The 24,927-nt window shown below is 34.2% G+C and overlaps 1 protein-coding gene across 1 annotated transcript in view; it reads right to left on the reverse strand.

Moving 5' to 3' along the window:
* The window catches only part of PCLO (piccolo presynaptic cytomatrix protein), a 384,943-nt gene that overhangs the window by 82,531 nt on the left and 277,485 nt on the right, over positions 1–24,927 (reverse strand). Inside the window, exons 11-15 of the mRNA XM_082398709.1 lie at positions 19,440–19,548; positions 18,832–18,899; positions 17,550–17,764; positions 11,295–11,345; positions 8,079–8,203 (exon numbers count right to left, since the gene is read on the reverse strand). Coding sequence (XP_082254835.1) covers positions 8,079–8,203; positions 11,295–11,345; positions 17,550–17,764; positions 18,832–18,899; positions 19,440–19,548 — 568 coding nt within the window. The remainder of the gene's footprint in view (positions 1–8,078; positions 8,204–11,294; positions 11,346–17,549; positions 17,765–18,831; positions 18,900–19,439; positions 19,549–24,927) is intronic.

The raw sequence follows: 24,927 nt of genomic DNA on the forward strand, positions 1-24,927 counted from the left end.
TAGAAAATAAAAGACAGTGCTTTATTTTCATTCATTCATTAGCAAATGCTGATTGGAGAAATACCCTTGGCAGTCATTTCCTCTTGTCCCATAATACTGTCATTAAATAACACTGAAGGTCTAATGACCCAAATCAAAGGCAGAAAGAAGTTATCAGTTTGTCATATTCATGTTAAAAAAAATAGTGGTGGGATGAGGAATAAATAAGGAGTTTGAGATTAGTAGATACAAACTACTACATATAAAATAGATAAACAACAAGGTCATACTGTGTAGCACAGGAAACTATATTCAATATCTTGTAATAAACTATAATGGAAAAGAATATGAAAAAGAATATATATACATATATATGTATAACTGAATCACTTTGCTGTATACTACAAACTAATGCAACATTATAAATCAACTATACTTCAAAAAAGTAGACAAATTACAGTTATAACTATTACATAAAGATATAAACTAACACAAAATAAAAACTTCCCTTTCCTGTTCTATATGGTTAGTTGGTAATGTCTGAATTAAATTCATTTCAGCCTGCAGAATTCTCTCTAGTATTTCTCGAAGGGCAACTCAGCTGGGAAAAAACTGTTTCTCAGATTTGTTTTTCTGGCAATGTCTTATTTATTTAACATTTTACTGGAGTATAATTGCTTTACATTGTTGTGTTAGTTTCTGCTGTATAACAAAGTGAATCAGCCATACGAATATTTCTATCCCCATATCCCCTTCCACTTGCATCTCCTTCCCACCCTCCCTATCCCACCCCTGTAGGTGGTCACAAAGCATCAAGCTGATCTCGCTGTGCTATACGGCTGCTTCCCCTTAGCTATCTATTTTACATTTGGTAGTGTATATATGTTGATGCCACTCTCTCACTTCGTCCCAACTTACCCTTCCCCCTCCCCGTGTCCTTAAGTCCATTCTCTACGTCTGTGTCTCTATTCCTGTCCTGCCCCTAGGTTCTTCAGAATCATTTTTTTTTTTAGATTCCGTATATATGTGTTAGCATACTGTATTTGTTTTCCTCTTTCTGACTTACTTCACTCTGTATGACAGACTCTAGGTCCATCCACCTCACTACAAATAACTCAATTTTGTTTCCTTTTATGGCTGAGTAATATTCCATTGTATATACGTGCCACATCTTCTTTATCCATTCATCTGTCTATGGACACTTAGGTTGCTTCCATGTCCTGGCTCTTGTAAATAGTGCTGCAATGAACCTTGTGGTACATGACTCTTTCTGAGTTACGGTTTTCTCAGGGTATATGTCCAATAGTGGGATTGATGGGTCATATGGTACTTCTATGTTTAGTTTTTTAAGGACTGTCCATACTGTTCTCCATAGTGGCTGTATCAATTTACATTCCCACAAACAGTGTAGGAGGGTTCCCTTTTCTCCACACCCTCTCCAGCATTTATTGTTTGTAGATTATTTGATGATGGCCATTCTGACCAGTGTGAGGTGATATCTCATTGTCGTTTTCATTTGAATTTCTCTGATGATTAGTGATGTTGAGCATCCTTTCATGTGTTTGTTGGCAATCGGTATATCTTCTTTGGAGAAATGTCTACTTAGGCCTTCTGTCCATTTTCGGTTTGGATTGGTATTTTTTTGATATTGAGCTGCATGAGCTGCTTGTATATTTTGGAGATTAATCCTCTGTCAGTTGCTTTGTTTGCAAATATTTTCTCCCATTCTGAGGGTTGTCTTTTCATCTTGTTTATGGTTTCCTTTGCTGTGCAAAAGCTTTTAAGTTTCATTAGGTCCCACTTCTTTATTTTTGTTTTTATTTCCATTTCTCAATGATGTGGGTCAAAAAGGATCTTGCTGTGATTTATGTCATAGAGTGTTCTGCCTATGTTTTCCTCTAAGAGTTTGATAGTGTCTGGCCTTATATTTAGGTCTTTAATCCATTTTGAGTTTTTGTATATGGTGTTAGGGACTGTTCTAATTTCATTCTTTTACATGTAGCTGTCCAGTTTTCCCAGCACCACTTATTGAAGAGGCTGTCTTTTCTCCATCGTATATTCGTGCCTCCTTTATCAAAGATAATGTGACAATATGTGCGTGGGTTTATCTCTGGGCTTTCTATCCTGTTCCATTGATCTATATTTCTGTTTTTGTGCCAGTACCATACTGTCTTGATTACTGTAGCTTTGTAGTATAGTCTGAAGTCAGGGAGCCTCATTCCTCCAGCTCCATTTCTATTTCTCAAGATTGCTTTGGCTAATCAGGGTCTTTTGTGTTTCCATACAAATTATGAAATTTTTTGTTCTAGTTCTGTGAAAAATGCCATTGGTAGTTTGACAGGGATTGCACTGAATCTGTAGATTGCTTTGGGTAGAAAAGTCATTTTCACAATGTTGATTCTTCCAATCCAAGAACATGGTATATCTCTCCATCTGTTTGTATTGTCTTTAATTTCTTTCATCAGTGTCTTATAGTTTTCTGCATACAGGTCTTTTGCCTCCTTAGGTAGGTTTATTCCTAGGTATTTTATTTTTTGTTGCAGTGGTAAATAGGAGTGTTTTCTTAATTTCTTTTTCAGATTTTTCATCATTAGTGTATAGGAATGCAAGAGATTTCTGTGCATTAATTTTGTATCCTGCTACTTTACCAGATTCATTGATGAGCTCTAGTAGTTTTCTGGTAGCATCTTTAAGATTCTCTATGTAGAGTATCATGTCATCTGCAAACAGTGACAGTTTTACTTCTTCTTTTCCAATTTGGATTCCTTTTATTTCTTTTTCTTCTCTGATTGCTGTGGCTAAAACTTCCAAAAATATGTTGAATAACAGTGGTGAGAGTGGGTAACCTTGCCTTGTTCCTGATCTTAGTGGAAATGGTTTCAATTTTTCACCATTGAGAACAATGTTGGCTGTGGGTTTGTCATATATGGCCTTTATTATGTTGAGGTAAGTTTCCTCTCTGCCTACCTTCTGGAGAGTTTTTATCATAAATGGCTGTTGAATGTTGTTGAAAGCTTTTTCTGCATCTACTGAGATTAACATATGGTTTTTATCCTTCAACTGGTTAATATGGTGTATCACATTGATTGATTTGCGTATATTGAAGAATCCTTGCATTCCTGGGATAAACCCACTTTGATCATGGTGTATGAACCTTTTAATGAGCTGTTGGATTCTGTTTGCTAGTATTTTGTTGAGGATTTTTGCATCTATATTCATCAGTGATATTGGCCTATAGTTTTCTTTTTCTGTGACATCTTTGTCTGGTTTTGGTATCAGGGTGATGGTGGCCTCATAGAATGAGTTTGGGAGTGTTCCTCCCTCTGCTATATTTTGGAAGAGTTTGAGAAGGATAGGTGTTAACTCTTCTCTAAATGTTTGATAGAATTCGCCTGTGAAGCCATCTGGTCCTGGGCTTTTGTTTGTTGGAAGATTTTTAATCACAGTTTCAATTTCAGTGCTTGTAATTGGTCTGTTCATATTTTCTACTTCTTCCTGGTTCAGTCTCGGAAGGCTGTGCTTTTCTAAGAATTTGTCCATTTCTTCCAGGTTGTCCATTTTATTGGCATATAGTTGCTTGTAGTAATCTCATAATCCTTTGCAGTATGAGTTGTTAATTCTCCTTTTTCATTTCTAATTCTGTTGATTTGAGTCTTCTCCCTTTTTTCTTGATGAGTCGGGCTAATGGTTTATTAATTTCGTTTATCTTCTCAACGAGCCAGCTTTTAGTTTTACTGATCCTTGCTATTGTTTCCTTCATTTCTTTTTCATTTATTTCTGATCTTTATGATTTCTTTCTGTCTGCTAACTTTGGCAGCTTTTTGTTCTTCTTTCTCTAATTGCTTTAGGTGTAAGGTTAGGTTGTTTATTTGAGATTTTTCTTGCTTCTTGAGGTAGGATCGTATTGCTATGAACTTCCCTCTTAGAACTGCTTTTGCTGCATCCCATAGGTTTTCATTGTCATTTGTTTCTAGGCATTTTTGGATTTCCTCTTTGATTTCTTCAGTGATCTCTTGGTTATTTAGTAGCGTATTGCGTAGCCTCCATGTGTTTGTATTTTTTACAGTTTTTTCCTTGTAATTGATTTCTAGTTTCATAGCGTTGTGGTCAGAAAAGATACTTGATATGATTTAAATTTTCTTAAATTTACCAAAGCTTGTTTTGTGACCCAAGATACGATCTATCCTGCAGAATGTTCTATGAGCACTTGAGAAGAATGTGTATTCTGTTGTTTTTGGATGGAATGTCCTATAAATATCAATTAAATCCATCTTGTTTAACGTGTCATTTAAAGCTTGTGTTTCCTTATTCATTTTCCTTTTGGATGCTCTGTCCATTGGTGAAAGTGGGGTGTTAAAGTCTCCTACTATGATTGTGTTACTGTCGATTTCCCCTTTTATGGCTGTTAGCAGTTGCCTTATGTATTGAGATGCTCCCATGTTGGGTGCATAAATATTTACAATTGTTATATCTTCTTCTTGGATTGATCCCTTGATCGTTATGTAGTGTCCTTCTTTGTCTCTTGTAATAGTCGTTATTTTAAAGTCTATTTTGTCTGATATGAGAATTGCTACTCCAGCTTTCTTTTGATTTCCATTTGCATGGAATATCTTTTTCCAGGAACACTCTTTCAGTCTGTATGTGTCCCTAGGTCTGAAGTGGGTCTCTTGTAGACAGCATATATACAGGTCTTTTTTTGTGTGTCCATTCAGCCAGTCTATGTCTTTTGGTTGGAGCATTTAATCCATTTACATTTAAGGTAATTATCGATACGTATGTCCCTATTACCATTTTCTTAATTGTTTTGGGTTTGTTATTGTAGGTCTTTTCCTTCTCTTGTGTTTGCTGCCTAGAGAAGTTCCTTTAGCATTTGCTGTAAAGCTGGTTTGGTGGTGCTGAATTCTCTTAGCTTTTGCTTGTCTGTAAAGGTTTTAATTTCTCTGTCAAATCTGAATGAGATCCTTGCTGGGTAGAGTAATCTTGGTTGTAGGTTTTTCCCTTTCATCACTTTAAATATGTCCTGCCAGTCCCTTCTGGCTTGCAGAGTTTCTGCTGACAGATCAGCTGTTAACCTTATGGGGATTCCCTTGTATTCTATTTGTTGCTTTTCCCTTGCTGCTTTCAATAGTTTTTGTTTGTATTTAATTTTTGATAGTTTGATTAATATGTGTCTTGGCATGTTTCTCCTTGGATTTATCCTGTATGGGACTCTCTGCACTTCCTGGACTTTATTGACTATTTCATTTCCCATATTAGGGAAGTTTCCAACTATAATCTCTTCAAATATTTTCTCAGTCCCTTTCTTTTTCTCTTCTTTTCCCGGGACCCCTATAATTCGAATGTTGGTGCATTTAATGTTGTCCCAGAGGTCTCTGAGTCTGTCCTCTTTTCATTTTTTTTCTTTATTCTGCTCTGCAGTCGTTATTTCCACCATTTTATCTTCCAGGTCATTTATCTGTTCTTCTGCCTCAGTTATTCTATTGATTCCTTCTAGGGAATTTTTAATTTCATTTATTGTGCTGTTTATCATTGTTTGTTTGCTCTTCAGTTCTTCTAGGTCCTTATTAAACATTTCTTTTATTTTCTCCACTCTATTTCGAAGATTTGGGATCATCTTTACTATCATTACTCTGAATTCTTTTTCAGGTAGACTGCCTATTTCCTCTTCGTTTGTTTGGTCTGGTGGGTTTCTACCTTTCTCCTTCATCTGGTGCATATTTCTCTGTCTTCTCATTTTGCTTAACTTACTGTGTTTGGGGTCTCCTTTTCACAGGCTGCAGGTTCACTGTCCCTGTTGTTTTTGGTGTCTGCACCAGTGGGTAAGGTTGGTTCAGTGGGTTGTGTAGGCTTCCTGATGGAGGGGACTGGTGCCTGTGTTCTGGTGGATGAGGCTGGATCTTATCTTTCAGGTGGGCAGGACAGTGTCTGATGGTGTGTTTTGGGGCGTCTGTGAACTTATTATGATTTCAGGCAGCCTCTCTGCTAATGGGTGGGTTTGTGTTCCTGTCTTGCTAGTTGTTTGGCATGGGGTGTACAACACTGGAGCTTGCTGGTCATTGAGTGGAGATGGGTATTAGCATTGAGACATATCTCTGGGAGAGCTCTTGCCGATTGATGGGACCAGGAGGTCTCTCGTGGTCCAATGTCCTGAACTCGTCTCTCCCACCTCAGAGGCTCAGGCCTGACAGCCAGCCTGAGCACCAAGACCCTGTTAGCCACATGGCTCAGAATAAAAGGAGGGAGGGAGGGAGGGAGGAAGGAAGGAAGGAAGGAAGGAAGGAAGAGAAAGGAAGGAAGAAAGAAAGGAAGGAAGGAAGGAAGGAAGAAAGGAAGAAAGAAAAGAAAGAAAAGAAAGAAAGAAAGAAAAAGAAAAGAAAGAAAAGAAAAAAGAAAATTATTAAAATAAAAAATTTTAAAAAATATTATTAAAATAAAAAAAAAATACATAATAAAAAAAGAAGAGAGCAACCAAACCAATAAACAAATCCACCAGTGATAACAAGCGCTAAAAACTAAACTAAGATAAACATAAAAATCAGAAACTGGTCAGTTGCATACAGCAAACCCCAAGTCTACAGTTGCTCCCAAAGTCCACCACCTCAACTTTGGGATGACTCATTGTCTATTCAGGTATTCCACAGATGCTGGGTACATCAAGTCGACTGTGGAGATTTAATCCGCTGCTGCTGAGGCTGCGCGGAGAAATTTCCCTTTTTCTTCCCTGTTCGCACAGCTCCTGGTGTTCTGATTGGATTTGGCCCTGTCTCTGCATGTAGGTCTCCCTCTGGTGTCTGTTCTTTTGGGAAGTCTGAGGTCTTCTGCCAGCATTCAGTTGGTGTTCTGTAGGAGTTGTTCCACACGTAGATGTATTTTTGATGTATCTGTCGGGAGGAAGGTGATCTCCACGTCTTACTCCTCCGGCATCTTGAAGGTCCTCTCCAATGTCTTATTTATTAAAAAAAAAAAAAAAGTCTTTATTTTTGAAGGAAGGACAGTTTTGCTGGATACAGAATTCCTTGTGGACCATCTTTTTCCTTTAGTACACTGATTATGTCATCTCCCTACCTTCTGGGCTCCATGGTTTCTGATTGTCAATCAGTTGTTAATCTTATGGAGGATCCCTTGGATATGATGAGCCACTTCTTTTGCTTCTTTCAAGATTCTGTCTGTGGATTTTGATAGTATGATTATGAAGAGACCTGGTATAAATTTTTTCTGTTTATCCTGATTGGATTTTGTTGAGCTTCTTGGCTGTGCAGATTTTTTCCAACAAATCTTTTGCCATCATTTCTTCAAAAATGTTTTCTGCCCTTTTCTCTTTCTCTCCTCTTGGAACTGCCTCTCTGTGTATGTTTGTATACTTTATGATATCCTAGGTTTCTAAGGCATTGTTCCTTTCTCTTCATTCTTTTTTTTTTCTGTACCTTAAAGTAAACAATCTCAATTGACCTGTCTTCATGATTGCTAATTGTGTCTTCTGACTAAATATATTGTTTATCTCATTATTAAGACAGTAGATCCTAAGACTTCTCATCACAAGATTTTTTTTTCCTTTCATTTTATTTTACCTGTATGAGATGATAGATGCTAACTAAAGCTTTATTTTATAATTTTAAAACACTCATTTGAAAATATGCATATGAATAATAATATATCAAGTCAGTTAATGAACATTTAATGTATTGAATAATACACATGTCCTATAAAAGAGTAACTGATGAGTCCCTGAACGCTGGTTTCACAAATACATTTTGAAAAGTAAACTAATTCTTTAAATCTTCCACAAATAATTCCTGAAATGATTTTAATGTCTACCTGATTGGTCATAGCACAAGTGCTTTCCAGAATTGAAATACTGATGTGTTCTCATCCAGGCAGGTTTTGTTACGATCATGGCTCTCCTAAAACCCATTAAGGCCTAATTACAAATTTTTAATTCCACCTTACTTACTAATTGGAAATAAATAAATATGACATGTAGATAAAACTAAGGAAAAGATATTAAACTCTTTAAATTAGAGACCAAAAGACACTATCACTATTTTTTAAACCGTAGGGCAATATTTACAATACTTAGAATATATTGCTTCTTTACTTACCCTCGCCCTGGAAGAAGGTACACTTTAACAAAGGGGTCTGAGTAACCATTGTTGTCTCGAGGGACAAGGTTTCTTGCTTGGAGAATATGTATTATGAGATTTCCAAGATCATAGTTGATTTGAAGCTTAAAGGGACAGCAAATATTCCATGAACATTATTTTTTTGTTTTAAAAAACATATAATACATTATTATTCAGTATTTTACCAGTATTTTAAAAAAGTTCTCATAAGAAGCATCAACTGCTACTTTCATTTTATTTGAAACTGAACAGACCAGTTAATGTCTAATTTAATTGGGAGCTCCCAGGCACACATTAATTCCTAGTAAATGTGCTGTTCATTCTTTCCACAGTGAAAGTTCTGGCCTGTCAAAAATTCATTTAGGATAATCACACAGTGAATGCTAGCTCCATTTTTAAACTAAATTTCTACTCTTAGGAAAATCAGAAATGTTAACATTCATAAATACAATTGCCAGAATTTTGTAAGTAAATTAAATAATTGATGAATTTATTAGAAAATATCTTTTGCATTTCATCAAGTAATTAGCAGTGGGTGGAATCATTATTTAAAGACAAAGATGTTAGTACTGAATTGTAAGAATATTTAAGAATGTGTAGATTTTATCCCTTCCTATATTACATTAGCTGATAAACCTATAGCTGTTCTTTCTGTGCGTGCTTTCTTAATAGTGAGGCTAAGATAATGAAATATTGTTCTTTAATTTTAGAAGCTGAAGAGAAAAGAAGAGGCACTGTCTCATAGATGCTTAATGGCTGTTGTAAAATTGTCATTGAATAGTAAAAGACTTACAATTCAAATTAATATTTGCATGATTCAAAATAATCAAATTAACTAATTTTTCACCATCACAAATGAAAGATTCTTTTGGCATCATTTAGAATAAGACAATTCTGTTTGTTGCTGTTTCTGTTTATCAAATAACAGAAAGGAAGGGATCTATATTTTGAAAAAGAAAATCCATAAATAAAAAATGAATGTATTTTTTATAATCATACAAAACAGATACGCTATGTTTATGTTGAAAACGGAATAATTTAGATGAGATAGTCTTCATGTTAATAATTAAAATAATTTCCTAATTTCAGCATAATTTTGATCTGGTTATGTTTTGTGGCAGGAAACGAATCTTTGCTTTCCTCAGTACAGGAAGGCCCAGAGTCTCTCTGACCATCATGGAAGCAATATGAAACATGAAACAAAGGGCCGTGAAGGAAGAGGAGAAATGAAAAGTTTAGAACTGCAGTAACTGTGCTCTAATGGAGTACTGAAATAGAAGAATTATTTTGCAATTAATTTCAATGAGGTTTAGAATGGCTTCCAAATCTTTAAGGAGAAATTCTTCTCCATTTTCTCCTTTCTCTGCTAGCCTACAAGTCCACTTTTAACTGGTAAGGCAGTAAAATCATTTCTTATTGAAACTGAGATTTGCAGGCTACCCTAAGACAGTGCTTTCCAAAATGTACTCTGTAAATTTGGTGCCTTAGAGAACACTGAGAGTTGCTTGAAGGTTACATCTGAGAGAGAATGAGATGCCCCCAGTAACCCTAAACCAGAGCTACGCCATGCTGGCAATTCATTGTTTGGGTGTTTATATACGGTTTCATTTGGAATAAGGTTTTGCTAAAAGACAAAAGATAAAATGTAAAAACTTGAAATCACTGTCATAAGAAAATATCCAAAAAAAAAAAAGGAAAAGAAAATAACCTGGGTGCTAAGAAGGAAAATTATTACAGTAAATTTCCACTATAGAATTAAATATTACTACTGAAGGGAAAGGAAAATAAAATAAGGACAAATAAAGACAACAAGCCAAAAAGAAACAGCACATATTGGCCCATGAGCAAGAAGTTTAAAAAAATGAGCAGAGAGAAGGAGATATTATGAATGAGAACACCTAGCATTTTCTGTGCTGCATGTGAAATAAAGAAACATCAGGTCTGTTTTTCTAGAAGTGGGAAATAGCAGCGATACAGCAAGATCAAGAGCACACAGGTGATCCCGACTCCATCCTGCTGGCTCCTTCTTAGTAAGGTGCCCACGTTCTGCACTCTTTCTCCATTTCCACTCTCATACTCCACTTCTGCTTGAATCAGGGTGTACCTAGATAACACTTAATTGATTTCTTTGTCTTTGTGTCCTACTCTTCATAATACTTTCTAGAGGCCAAGGCTCTATGAATTTCTATCACATATTGCTTTGAATTAGCCTCTCCCTCACTCCAAAATATTTATTTCCTGATCACTCTATTATGTCGTGGCTAACATCCCTTCTTCTGTTCAAGGTTCTTTTAATTTAGTCTCAACTTATCTCTACAGGAACATTTTCCTGCAGCAAGGCAGATCTGTTCCTTTCACTACCCTCTGGCAGAAGAAACTTTCCTTGTACCATTTCTTCCAGGAAAACACTCCCCCTTTCTCTATGCTTACCCTCAAATTAGTTCAAATCTCTGTTACCCTTTGTGAAAATGTACTGTAGATGCAACTAAGACTCACTGTTCTCTTTCCCTTATCTGAAATGTACTATCTTCAAATAGTTATTTGGTATTGTGTTAATTCTTTCCACATGACATTTCTTATCTACACTAAATTACTTTTTGGTACCATCTAAAGTACAGTTTTTCTAACATTTTTGACTTTGCCCATGTACAATGCAATATAAACACAGAAACACACATACAGAACTAAAAAATATAGTGATTTATACTATTTTCTTCTATTTTCCTGGTCAAAATCCTCTAAATTGATTTGATAAATTACAGATTGGTTACCCCCAGTATGAAAAACGCTGCTCTAAAAGAACTGCTCAGCAATTATCTGACAATTATTGATCAGAGGAAGAAAAGAGGATAGCATTAGACTCATGAAACTCTTTAAGAGGAACCTTCAAATATCCAGGAGAATCTATCATGTTTGAAACACTTTCAACATGTATAAAGTAACCGAGGCATAATACACTGATACTGTTAAGGTATCAGGCAGACTTCGAAGTATAGAATTCCACAGATATCATTAGATTTAATAAAACATGTATTTGTATTAAAATACTTTTCTGTAAAATTGTATTTTTTCATTATACATCTATATATGTTATAAAACAGGAAAGGTTCTAACAATGCTTACAATTTCAACAGACCAGTGGGAAAAAGAGCCACAAAAGATGGTATAACAATGATCTTTTAAAAACTTTCATACCTGAATTTCCCCCGTAATTGGATGAGAGACAACCTTTGTTGCATCAGTAGGCTGCAATGTCAAAACATAGATTAATAGATAAACCTTTCATAGGATTTACCATTTCAACTTCCTTCTGAATTAATTTCTGTTGGTCAGAGCACACCCTGCCTGGAGAACACATTTCACCCATTTGGCTGCTTCAGATTAGGGTGTCTACTTACACTTCTCAATACATGTTTAATTCTATAAATACATAAATCCCTTTTTCATTTTGTGAAGCCTGTTTCGAGGCTATAATTTTATACCTGCAGTAATCTACGTTCAGTTACCTAAGAAATGGAACAATATTGGTTGAAAGTGTTCAATTTAAATATGAACAGATTTTAAGTATCTATAAGAGAATGAAAAAGGTACTGTTTTTATTCAACTGCCTAGGAGCCCAGAAGTTATAAAAGTCCACCCTTATATTCCTTTGCTGGGTTCTCAGCCTGTTCCTACTCCCTTCTAGAGTGGAACACCCAGGCAATCACTTCTTAGTATTTCATACTCTTTTAATTAAAATTCCATCCCAGTCTATATAAGTTCTCATCTCCTTAATAATTTCCTTATGTCGGTAAAGCCTTAAAAACCATTAGGACTGTGATCTGGTAAAGTGATTCATTCTGCTGATTAAGGGACTAATTGCTGAATTGTTACATTTCAATAGAATGTACAATTTTGTACCAAAAAAGAGATGCTGTCCCTGACTCTAGATCTATAATAGAATTTCAGGCAACGTGGCATCACTATAGGGAGATATTTACTAAAATGGAGGCAAGCTTGCTACCCTACAAATAAGGTCCTGTCTCCCTATATATACATAATATTGGTTTTATTTTAATAATTAACCAGAAAAGGAGAAATTCATACTTAGGTGTATATACTTGTTCTGCTACCTTTTCTTTTATAAATTTATGCTAGACATGAGAGCAATCAAAGAAGACAGCTATATTCCAGGTCTCGTTCTGTGAAATAAGAATAAAAATAATGTAATCATTGGTAAAGTTATGGAGTAGGGGTTAAATTTTCTAAGCCATATATCCTTTATTAGTTCAGCTGTTTTATAAGAAACTACGCTCTGGCTGCAAAGGATAAACTGCTAGGTAATGAACCATTATATTTACTTAATAATTATTTTACTGTTTAAATTTTAAGAAAAAGAAACTGAATCTAGAAAAAGGACCACACAACTTCCTGAAACTATTTCTATCTCAATTAAAGATGGGGAGTTTCCTAAAACCAGATATCCTTGCATCTCAGTTAGGAACGTTGGGGAATAACTAGAGATAAAAGGTCAAAAATAAGACCAGAAAAAAAAAAAAGAGTAATGATAATGTGTTTTGTCTTGATTTACTTTTGACAGTTGTAACTCATTTGACATATGATCGTGCAAACATAACTAGATTCAACACAGAGAATCAATGTATGGACCATCTTTAAATGTTCTGCGGTATGGCAGTGAACTCATAAGAGCACAGAAGGATACTGTAATATCTGTCGTACAGTGGGCAAACTACCAGCTCCAGATAGTTACAGTTTAAGATTAGAGACAAGTATTTCTTTTCGATAATGTCATACCTTTGTGAGGCTGGTTTGTGATGACTGTGGTGATAAAAAAAAATGTACTGCAAGAAAATCAGTGAGATCAGTGTGGAACAGGAAATGAGAGTGTCAGTGTCCAAACCAATTCCACCATTTGAGTAGCTGTGCAGTGCCCATCAGGCACATACCCCACTGATACATAATTTGAATTATTAACAATGAAATAAATGTATCATTTTTATTTCATTTTATGGGTATTATTTTTTCCAATGGTTACTAAGTTGTGAGGGCATAAATACTAGTTAAATTGTTAGGACCTAACTACATAATAAATGAAATCGTTTTAGGTATTTCTTTGGGTATAAGGGCATCATGAAAAAATTACTGAGATGTTGTGTGCCATGATAGAAAAGTTTGGGAAAGCAAGAACCTATTTCATTAGAACACTTAAAACTAGTAAGCACTTAGTTCAATTATTTATTTATACCATGACTTGGAAGAAATTATTCAGATTTTAAAGATAAAATGAAGAAAGTCTGATTAGATTTCAGAAATAAAAGACCTTGAGGCGGTAAACTAAAAATTTTGAAGACAGAAATTCATATTGAATTAGTAAGCAAAATAATGAAAAGTCTTATATACATAACATATAACTTAAACATATATCTAAATAGATTCATATTTTACTTACATTTACTCAGAAGCAATCACTTAAACTAGAGTATTAATAGATTAATAATTACTTATGAATAATCATTCAAAATGTTTAATAGATGGTGCTCTAAATATCTAAATGTATAATTATGCTATGATTTAAATATTTTAGTTTTAATACATTCCATTACATTAATGTTTTATAATTTAATATAGAGTTAGCCTCATACCTAATAAAAACAAAAGGATGTTAAAACTATAATTTTCTAAATTAACTGATGAACATATGCCACATTTGGAAATATTATATTATCTGACTCAGAAACATGTGAGTTTCAGACAGTTGCTCGATATTTCTCTAATCTCTCAATATCAATTTTTTTAACATTGCAGAATTTGGAGAACAAATAAAAGTATTGTTTTTTATGCATACTACACGTTGACTGACCAAGAAATATCATTAAATTTATTCATTCATTCAGCAAAAATGTTTTAAGAAATTCAGTACCAGCTAAATGTTGATGATAAACACCCCAAAAGATGAATAGGTAGTAGTCCCTTTCTTCAAGAGTGTTAACATCTATTGACTATACATTTCTATATATATATATAAAATCTCAAAAATAACCAGATTTGATTATTGTTATTACTACTAATATGAGTTAAAAAGTAATCTCTATACCATCACTGTCCAGTAGAATATAATGTGAGCCACACAGGTTATTTGAAATATTCTAGTAGTAACATTAAGAATATAAAAATAAATGGGTGAAATTAATTTTTACTGACATATTTTATTTGATCCAAATCATTAAAAATATTATCATTTCACGATGAAATCAATATAAAAGTTGTAATGAGCTATTTTACATTCTTTTTTTATACTATGTCTTTGAAATTTGCTGTGTAATTCACTTATACAGCATATCTCAATTAGGACTAGCCACATTTCAAGTGCTCAGCTGTCACATGTGGCTAGCAGCTACTGTCATGGACAGTGCAGCTCTGTAACTCTTCATCTTAGCAAAACTTCTATAAAAACTACATAGGCCACATTCCTGGCATAGAAAAGAATGACCACATATCATAAAACCTGTTCATATTATTTCCTTGATGTTTGTCCTACAATACCTGTTTTCATCTTCTACTCATTACCAAAAAAGTTAACATATTACAAAACAATTATATTTTGTACCCCCATAATATTACAGAGACTCACAGGTGCCACTGACGTTTTAATTTAATTTTAATTTATTTTGTTACGGTCTATGCAAGCTACTCTACTATGCGCTTAGGGAGCTAGAAGAAATAAGAAATGGTTCTTGGTTCTCAATGAGTTTGCAGCCCATTTGGGAGGATAAAATAAGGAGACAAGTAACTATAATCAAGATACAAATTGTCTTAAGAGGTACATAAAGCATCTGGCACTTTGGATGGAGGGAAGGAGGAAGGAAGGATAACTTCTTACTTAAGGAAGGATTAGAATATGGAAAGACGTTGTGGAGGAAGGTTTCCTGTTATTTTATTTTCACTTATCACTGGCTCTTTATTTTCCACAGATTGTAAAAGCCGTGCATGGCATGTAATGTCTTCCAATTTACAATCATCTAGGCTTCGCCTCTATTTCTTACCCCTATATCTTTTGTACACCTACGTCCTAAGCATACAATTTTGTTTCTGAGATTTTCTTCATGTTGCATTCTCTTCTTCGGATGTTGGTTCCTTTCTCCCCTTTACCAAATCAGTTCATTAGCTAAATGCCAGCTTTTCTAACCCCACTCTCCTAAGAGTGCTCTGTGTACTTCTTAATGACCACCAACATTACAGCTTTACTAAATTTGTTTATATATCTTCTTCATCTATATGTAGATCAGCACTTCTCAAATTACAAGGGGCACCACGCTCATCTGGAGAACTTATTAAAACCCAGGTTGCTTGGTCCCATCCCTGGGGTCTCTGATTCAGAAGGCCTAGGGTGGGATCAAGAGTCTGCATTTCTAACAAGTTCCTAGATGATGCTGGTGCTGTTGGACTGGGAGCATGCTTTAAGAACCACTCGTCTATGTAGTACACAGGGAAGGATTTTATCCCTCTTTGTATCTTGGGTACCAATTACGACCCGTGACACTGAGGTGGCATCCAAAAATGTCTGTGGAAAGTAGGAATGAGTTTAAAACCCTAATAAATAGAGTACTTATAAGCAAGGCTATTGTAAAGATCTGACAACATTAAGCTTATGGTGATAATCTTCTAAGGAAAACCATTGACCAGGCTCTCTTAGAATGAGCAGGACAGGGTTTAGACAGAGGTAGGGAAGCTGACATTCCAGGGAGCAGGGCTTCATTTTCGACAGGATAGTGATCCAATCAGAACATGGTGTCACAGATCAGATAGTTGTAGGGTAGTTTAAGAGGAAGGAAAAGAGACTGGTGAGTGGAGTGACAATACTGCAATACTGTTGGCAAAAACGAATAATGCTTTGCTAAAGAAGTTGGCAAGTTCAGAGAAGATAAAAAAATTATTAAAGACTTATTAAAAAATTAAAAGTCACAGGATTAAGATTCAGTGAATGAAGATAAAAGAGGAGGCAATGGTGCTTTTACATTTGTACTTAATTTTCTGGGAGGATGGTGATATCAAATGCTGAAATAAAAAGTATCTGGATGACAGACTTATAGAACTACAATGTGCTTGGTGTGAAAACTTTGCTAGCCAAGTCTGTCATGTCTTTAGTTCTACTGTGTGGAGATACTGAGAAAGGAATCAGAAATGGTATCAGTGTGTAACTCCAGAGACAGGGAGCCTCCATGAGGTAATTCTTCAAAATTAACACATGTGGTAAAACATAGTTGTGTTAAAATTTATTTTGAAATTGAGTCTATCCTTGAACTTATTCAAGGATAGTCTTTAGTTCTACTGTGTCTTTAGTTCTACTGTGTGGAGATACTGAGAAAGGAATCAGAAATGGTATCAGTGTGTAACTCCAGAGACAGGGCGCCTCCATGAGGTAATTCTTCAAAATTAACACATGTGGTAAAACATAGTTGTGTTAAAATTTATTTTGAAATTGAGTCTATCCTTGAACTTATTCCTCACAAAACCTTACTATATTTACTTTGAAACAAGTCATTTTATGATGCAATGATTAAGATCATCCTACCATTCTTTTTTGCTTCTGAATAAAAGGGTTTTTTAGTGACATCTGCTGTGTTTTTATACTTACTAGAAAAAACTTTATTTTCCGAAGTCTAGTCAACTTATCCAACCATAGCCTGTCCTTCCTATATATCTCACCACATAAAGAGAAAATCTTATTTGTGGTTAAACAAACAAACAAACAATAAACCTTTTTTAATGTATTTATCAACCATGAAGAGAGTTTCTCTATTAATAATCAAATCTATGGGGGAAAATCACAAATTGTCTATATTATCATCTGATTTTATAAAGTTAAAAAATTAATTCATGTTTTCTTTTATTTCCCCAGTAACTCTAAAATAATAATGTTAGAAACATTTGTTCTAAATGAAGAGCTGCATCAAGAGAAAATTTATTAGTATGGAATTCGGGATAAATTTCAAAATGGCAATACTATATTACTGGCTTTCCTTCTTTCTTGTCGTCCTAAATTATCCTCATTTCTTTGTCCTTTTTACCTTCTACTTAAGTTACAAAATCTACTGTAATGTATATCTTGTGTTTCCAAAAAGATACAAAGATATATTTGATATACAGAGGCTCAGATTTGTGTAACAACAACAAAGAAAAAGAACATGAAGCATTAGATACATTTTTCAAGTTCCCCATAATAATAACTGCTACAGTATTTTAAGAGATGTAGAAACACATCATTTTGATACATCTTGATCAGTTATAAACTCAGAAACGGAAACATTTTTTGTTTGTTTCAGTACATCATTAGGAAAGGAGAAATCACATGAAAAACACCTTAGGAAATAATATTGTATTTCCTATCTCCTAGTCTGAATAAGGAGCTAGAAAATAAGTAACTCGGAGGTTGCATTGGACACTTCTCACCTTGCTGCTGCTGTGTTTCTTTTTGCTCACTGAGGGTGACCCTGGTTGCCCAGGGCTGGGAACAGAACTGGATCCTGCTGATGTAGGACCTGAATGAACGTGAGATCCTTTTTCAACGACGGACGACAGAACCAGTGGTGACTGCTGTAGCGAGACCTTCTGGAGCTCTGCAGCCAACTGCTTAGGATCAACCCCTGGGGATTTCGCTTTATCCACTACAACAAAATGAAATGGCTTCACACAGTCTCAGTTTCATAGGTACTTAATACCATGGAACTTATCTGAGTTCTAGATAACAAAGTCATCTAGAACTTATAAAAGTTTTATAGTTACTTATAAAACAAGCTAAATAAAAAAAAATACATGCGATTGTACCTTTATGAATCTATTTTTAAAGAAGTCTGGAAGGCTCAGAGAAAAGTGAAAGAAGACTAAATTACAGAGGAAAATGGAGGTTCCTATTATATCTTCAGAAAAATGTTTTAAAATGTTTTATATAGAGAATTCTATGCATGATAAAATATTGTTTTACTCACTGGAATTTAATTTGTATGACTGGCTGTTTTTCCTCCTTGAAATCTTATATATCTATTTCTCTAAGGGAGGAATGTCAAAGAACATATTTATATTTACAGATGTATGAAAATTTCTATAGGCCTTGGCCTGCTCTGTTCAGTGCAGTGACCCAGCCTCTTAGAAATGCTGACTACAACATAGGAAGTGCCCAATAAATATTTGTTGAACAAAGTTATAGTGATATTTTTAATAAGTGATTTAAATTTATAGACTGTATTTGTTATCTAAGAGATAAATCTACTTCATCATGTAGTTATGAAATTGTATGTTGAATTTTATTTATCATAAAAGGCAATCAAAAGGTTCAGGAGTAAGTGTTCCAAAACCAACTGCTAAAAAAGAACCAGTATCACCTAAAAATTATATAGGACCCCAAACAAATGGCTCCATGGATTACTTTCATACAATGAATTTAATTTTAAAGAATTAAAAATATAAACTCTCACAGTAAGAATTTCATATGAATTTCTTTAATGGGTCTAACATGTAAATATGTGTTTTCCTAGAACACTAAAAGTGTAGCTACAATGCTTTTGATTTTCTTTATGATTACATAAATATATAAACATCTGTCTATAAATTTATTTTTGCCTATATCTGTGTATATGTCTATATCTTCATCTACAGCTACATCTGCCTCTACAATTACTTCTCCATTTAAATCGACATCTTTACCCACAGTTGGAAGCAGACTGCTTTCACCTACCAGCTTTTGGTGGTTCATGAAGTTCTAGGTGCTGGGGATTTTCAGAATCTGATAGCATACTGAGGTCCCTAAAAATTAAAACAAACAAAAAAAAAAATTAAGAAAGCAACTGAGGAAGTCTGAGACAAAAGGCCTTTTTTCCCAACTATGCTGAATATTTTTTTTCAGTAGGTAAATGAGAAGTGGTTAATGATATAAAGCAATTTCAAAGCATGCTCACCCTTCTAACCAAATCTATATTTGCAATGCTGTTAAAAGTCAGCTGATAAAAATGATTATTTAAGGTGAAATCTTTATGGATTAAATATAAGTTCATTTTGAAATACTGTACACATCCATGAAATCTAAATGGGTTTAGGCTTTCATTTAAATGATGCATGTTTCAATAAAAGCATGAAAGGGGACATAATCAGAAACAAAATTAGCTGGATTCTTTCTATGCTTTAGACTTTGATTCTGAACACAAGAAATCTATAAAACTTGTATTCACTTCATGTTCTAATTACAGGAAATCTTGCTGACTGGCAAAGGTTCCACCTTAACAATTTTAAATTAAAAGAGCCATGAATAGCCAAAAAATGGAAACAAAAAGATGGGGAAAAACTCACAGTCTTACACATATTTCTGCTTCCCCACTTTGCTGACTAATGATACTCTGCACTTCTTCATATGTTTTAGAAGTTAAAGGAATTCCATTCCATTCCAATACTTGCATGCCTACAAAGACAAATTCAAGTATAAAATAAAAAAGGTGTGCTATGTCTCATCTGGGTCCACAAGGCACAGAAGACATTGCTTTGCATTTAAAAACCAACTCAGCACACCATTTCAGAGAACATCAGTTCAAAGTTCTCTGGAACATTAATATCAAAATCATATGAAGTTTGATTTCATCAACTTACCTGAACATATAAAATATGTCAAACAGAACATGCAAAATGTTGCTCTTGAAAATCTATTAAATAGTATCAAACACATGCATTTTGTTCACACTGCTTTAAAGAAAACATTCTTGACTGTATATTGCTTCAACCAATTTTGTGTGGGAAAAAAATAATTGCAACCACCAATATAATTTTTCCACTGGGCAATAGAGCAACTAGAAGAGTGTAAACTTCCATTCTATTGCGGAATAGGAGTGGTAGAAAAAAAGTCATTAGGATTTTGTTGCGAAGCTCCCTTTAAGAAATTGTTACAGCTTCAACTTTGCTCAGATAAAAAAGATTTCCAGGGTGTGTGTTTTTCTTCGCTGCATGCAAGACAGTCCTGAGTAGAAGAAGCAGAAATGTTATACAGAGGGCAGCGTCATGGGTGTGTGTGTGGCCTGTGCAATAGTATGCTCTGTGCTCAGTAGGGCCCCATGCTTGGTTTAATGCTTTGCTACTGCCATCTTGAAATTCTTACCACTGTTTGAACAAAGAGTCCTATATTTTTATTTTGCACTGGGTCCCATAAATTATGTTGCTGGACTGGTTACAGAGCATTTCATGTTTCCTCTCTTTCTAGAAAGATAATTTTCATACAAAAAAGTAGTAACACAATTAATATTTCAATATTTTACATTTAGTTTTTATGTCCATTTTATATGAGCTGTCAAATAATTTTGGGAACGTATTTGGCACAAATCACACGGTCCTAATATGTAGCTATGTGGGCTAGATATAAATTCAATGAAACCATCCAGAGTTATAGTGCCCAGATATTTGTGAATGCTACCAGCTTTACCTAAGAAAAAATACCTGTATGCCAGGACTAGGTTATAATTTAAATAAAAAGAAATACTTGTGGAACAATTAGGTTTTCAATGAGCTTCACAGATGCCAATGTGAAATTCCCTATTACTCACTATTGGCTTCCACGGGAAATTCTCGACATGGCATGACTGAGTCTTTAAAAGTTTTAATGATTTTGATATACATTGGAAAGCATATTACCAGTTGCAAACAAGTGAGGGAAGTTCTTTTACTATTGGGAAATGGCAAAAGAAGTCCATAAAAATGCCCACAATAACACAAACAAGAACGACTTTTCTATAACTTACTCCAAGAAAACTTTATCTTCAGATGGGCCTTAGGTTTATTTCAACAATCCCAGGCTGTTGTACACATAAAATAAGAAAATTACATAAAAGACAGTGATAATACCACTAAAGAAAAATTTAGAGCTGAAAGAGGAAAAGCACACTGAAAAACACACATTTTCTTAGTCACAAGAAAGAGTACATTTATGAACAGATGATTCTGAATTGAAACAAATTAATAGTGCTATAATTCAGAAATTGCATTGTCACTTTTCTGCAGGAGCAAATTCTATGAAAGGAAATAGCTGCATAATCTTCATGCTTCTTCTGTTGAATTTACCTGTTCATTTTTCACAGCTTAAAGGGGCAAATTTATGAAACATATTTATCCAGTGAAATGAATAATGCTTCTAGTTGTAAACAGGAAAACTATGTAGACACATTAATAAAACTGATGAAAAATACAGATAACTAGGATCTTAACCTAGATATATACCTGAGATCATGAACTACATGATTTGCTCTGTCCTAAGATATACCAGCTGAACTTCTTTTCCCCTTACTCAGTTTCCCACTAGCACTGAGGCAGTACTGCAGTTCAAAAGATTTTGTTCTTTTATCCTTTTATTTTTGGTTTCAATGGTGAGTATGTGATCTATAGGGAAGTGACTACCTGAACACAGTTCCCTTTCCTCTGCCTCTCCAACTTCCTACAAATCCTACAAGAACCACAGTAAAATAACCAAGTGAATATACAAACTACTTTTAAATTCATAAGATGGTTTTAGTCACTGTGAGAATTAAGTACTGTTAAGTATGTGTCTTCAAATATGGTATTTTTGAAAATACTTTAATTGTAAAATCCTATAAACTATTTTAAAATGCATGGAGAAATTGTTTGATCATACTACACAGAAACCAAAGTATTATTTTATCATTTCAATGATTTGAATGTAAGCATATTCAATCTTAAGGAAACTTTTTACTCTGATCTTGGTTTAGAAATAATTCCCAGAACACAGTGAACACATGAATGGTTTTATCTATTATTTAGCATTATGAGCAGACACATTTTCTTTATGTTTAAATTATAACAACATGTATGTTAACCAGTTGTTCAAGTTTGAGATTGCATAGATGATACTTCAATTACATCCCTAGAAAGTGCCTCTTCTAATGACTTTTAATAGGAAAACTAAGATAATCTGAGTTTTTTTGAATGTGCAACAGTAATGATAGAATTTGCTGCTCAAAGTCTTACACCTAATAGGTTATTAAAAACTGAAAAAAGACAATAACCAGGTAATTTTTGAATTCTAAAAACATCAATCACTATAAAACATTCTCAAATATGTATTTTTATAACTTCTGGGATTACTGAATTTCGTATGTTTCTCAAATTGGCAAAAGCTCTTCTTATCTTTACAGTTCAGAATTTCATATATGTTATTTCTCTGTCTATAATATTTACCATTACTGCAAAAACATCTTCTGTATTCAAATTATTGCACTAACAGTCAAAATCTTATATGTTAATGTATATCCAAACATACAGCACACAAAAGCTCATGACTTTTATTGATTTATTCCACAAATATTTATGTGGCAGGCACTACACAATTCATCACCTTTGTGATGATCACCACCTTTGTATCTACTATTTTATGCTGTTATAAAAATTAATAAAAATGATACTCTACTAGAAAAAGCAGAAGTATCTTGGCAATTAGTAAAATGAAGATTCACAGAGAAGGAAATTCAAAAGTGGTTTAAATATATGAAGAAAAGCCCAGACTCATTAGAGATTAGAAAGTACAAATCAAAGCAATAATGATGTATTACTTAACGCTCATCATATTGAGGAAAGTTTGAAAGCCAGAAAATACAGTGTGTTGACCAGGATATTGGATTAGGGGACCTTGACTTCAAGAGAGATTATAATTGCTAGCTAACAATACTGTATCGTACACTTAAAAACCTGTGAAGAGGGTAGATCTCAACGTTAAAAGTACTAAACAGAATTTTAAAAAGAAAAAAAGAAGAATGTAGGATGAATGAAAGGAAGGGGAGATAGAGAGTTCTGGGGAGAAGATCTCCCCCAACAATGGTGGCTGGAGGTTGCAAGGGCAGTAGAGAGCAGCACCCTACTTGCTTATATTATCCAGGGAAGATGGCATTACCTCAAAGAAAAATTTCTGTGCGGTGCCATTAGAAAAGTCGACCTTAGATTTGGTGGCTCAACCTAGGCAGAATTACTTTCGTGAAAATTTGGTCACAGTTTAAAGGAGCCACCCACTGTCAAGGAAGCGTGCAGGCTTGGACACTGCTCTCAATGCGGTGTGGGTCAAGGGTCAGAGGCCCAACCCCCAGTGTTCTAGAATGTGTAAGAGACTCACTGGGAATTTCCCCAGTGCTCGTGGGGCAGGCAACATCAAAAAATTGAAGTGTTTCAACTTCTCACCAGTAGATGAAGGGAAGATTGGAACTGATTACATTTGATTTACAGAAAAAGTCGTATGTTTCTTACACTCCAGTATAGGTGTTGCAAATTCATGCTTTTTAAACAGAGTTAAGGTAAATAGGGGAATATATCCATGATTTGTGGGTCCAATTTGAAGAAGATTCTCGTGATAGGATTCTGTTTCTAATCACTCTGACCACTAAAATAATCTATTATTCCAGTTGAATATTTCCTGGAAGGATTGGTACAGATACCAAAGTCACTCTATGGCTACAGTTTATGGTGTTTAGAATTAGATATGTTACTTGAAACAGGCTACAATAGAATGTGGCTGAATAAGGCAGGAAAGGGGTTATGGGTAGATTAGTAAAATTTTATTGATCCCCCTGAAAATAATGTAACACGTGGAGATATCCAATGATAGGTTTGTGATGCTATCATCTCATTTAAAGCAGGGTGCAGTTCATAAATTTATAAACTTTCCTCAGTTTAATTTCCCAATTTATTTTGTTAAAATACTCAGAATGGATGTTTTCTATTGACTTTCTAATTAAATGGCATGAACAGATTAATATCATCAAATCTAAAGGATATCATGACCAGCTAACAGTAACAGATTAATCCAAAATGCACTCATGATTATATAGAGATACAGAGTTGGGTTAAATGGACATAGGAAGCTAAGGCAAATGATAACAATTGTGCATGAGAAATGCTTGTCTTAACTGGTGCCTCCTCTGCTTTAAGTATCCCTAGCGAACCAGCAGGAATTTTAACTTTAATTATGTTCTTAACCTTTTTTGATACTCATGTGTTCTGTACTATTCCCTTTATAAAGTTATTTAAATGTATCCCACTACTCAGACGATGGATTTTAACATAAAATATCATCAATTTATACCAGGGAAAGTGTTTCTTAATAAATACAGGAGATGTTTGAACCAGTGGCAAAATCATCATCATCATCATCTCCACTGAGCATATATACAGAAGATACAAATTCCATTTCCTAACATTATTTGACAGATAAAATGCGCAGAGCTTTGCTTTGACTTCTGAGTTGTAACTTTAAATCACGTGCAAAATCGGACAAAAAGGAAACTATGTTTTGAAAAGTAAAGTTATAAAAAGAAATCTTCCAATCAAAATTTAAGAGCAAAAAATTTAAGAGCCAAAAATTCCAATATACTATTCTAGAGTATAAGAAAATACATTTTTTTTTTTACAAAGAAGGAGGTTTTTTTTTAATCATAACCTAAGTACTCATCACTACAAATATTACAACATGGTCAATTTCTGTGCATAAAAATGTTGTTTTTATATTTTGCTTATTTTGAGCCGAAGACACTATATAATTATTATGAATGGTATAATCAAAACTAAGAGTGAACTTTAAATACATAAATTCTTTCATCATTTGAATAGTTAAAGGATAGAAATAAAACAGAGAAGTCATTGCAAACAATAAAAAAATCAATAACCATTTTATCACCCTAAGAGAAACTTTACAAAAATAAAATGAATTATGTGTTAAGTTACTTCATAAGAAGTGCCAGTATTCTATTAACATCATGAAGAAGAACTAGCAAATAATTCACTTTGGCTGGATGGATGT

The sequence above is a fragment of the Balaenoptera borealis genome, assembly GCF_965194805.1.
Source record: "Balaenoptera borealis genome assembly, chromosome: 7".
In the NCBI taxonomy this organism is placed as follows: domain Eukaryota; kingdom Metazoa; phylum Chordata; class Mammalia; order Artiodactyla; family Balaenopteridae; genus Balaenoptera; species Balaenoptera borealis.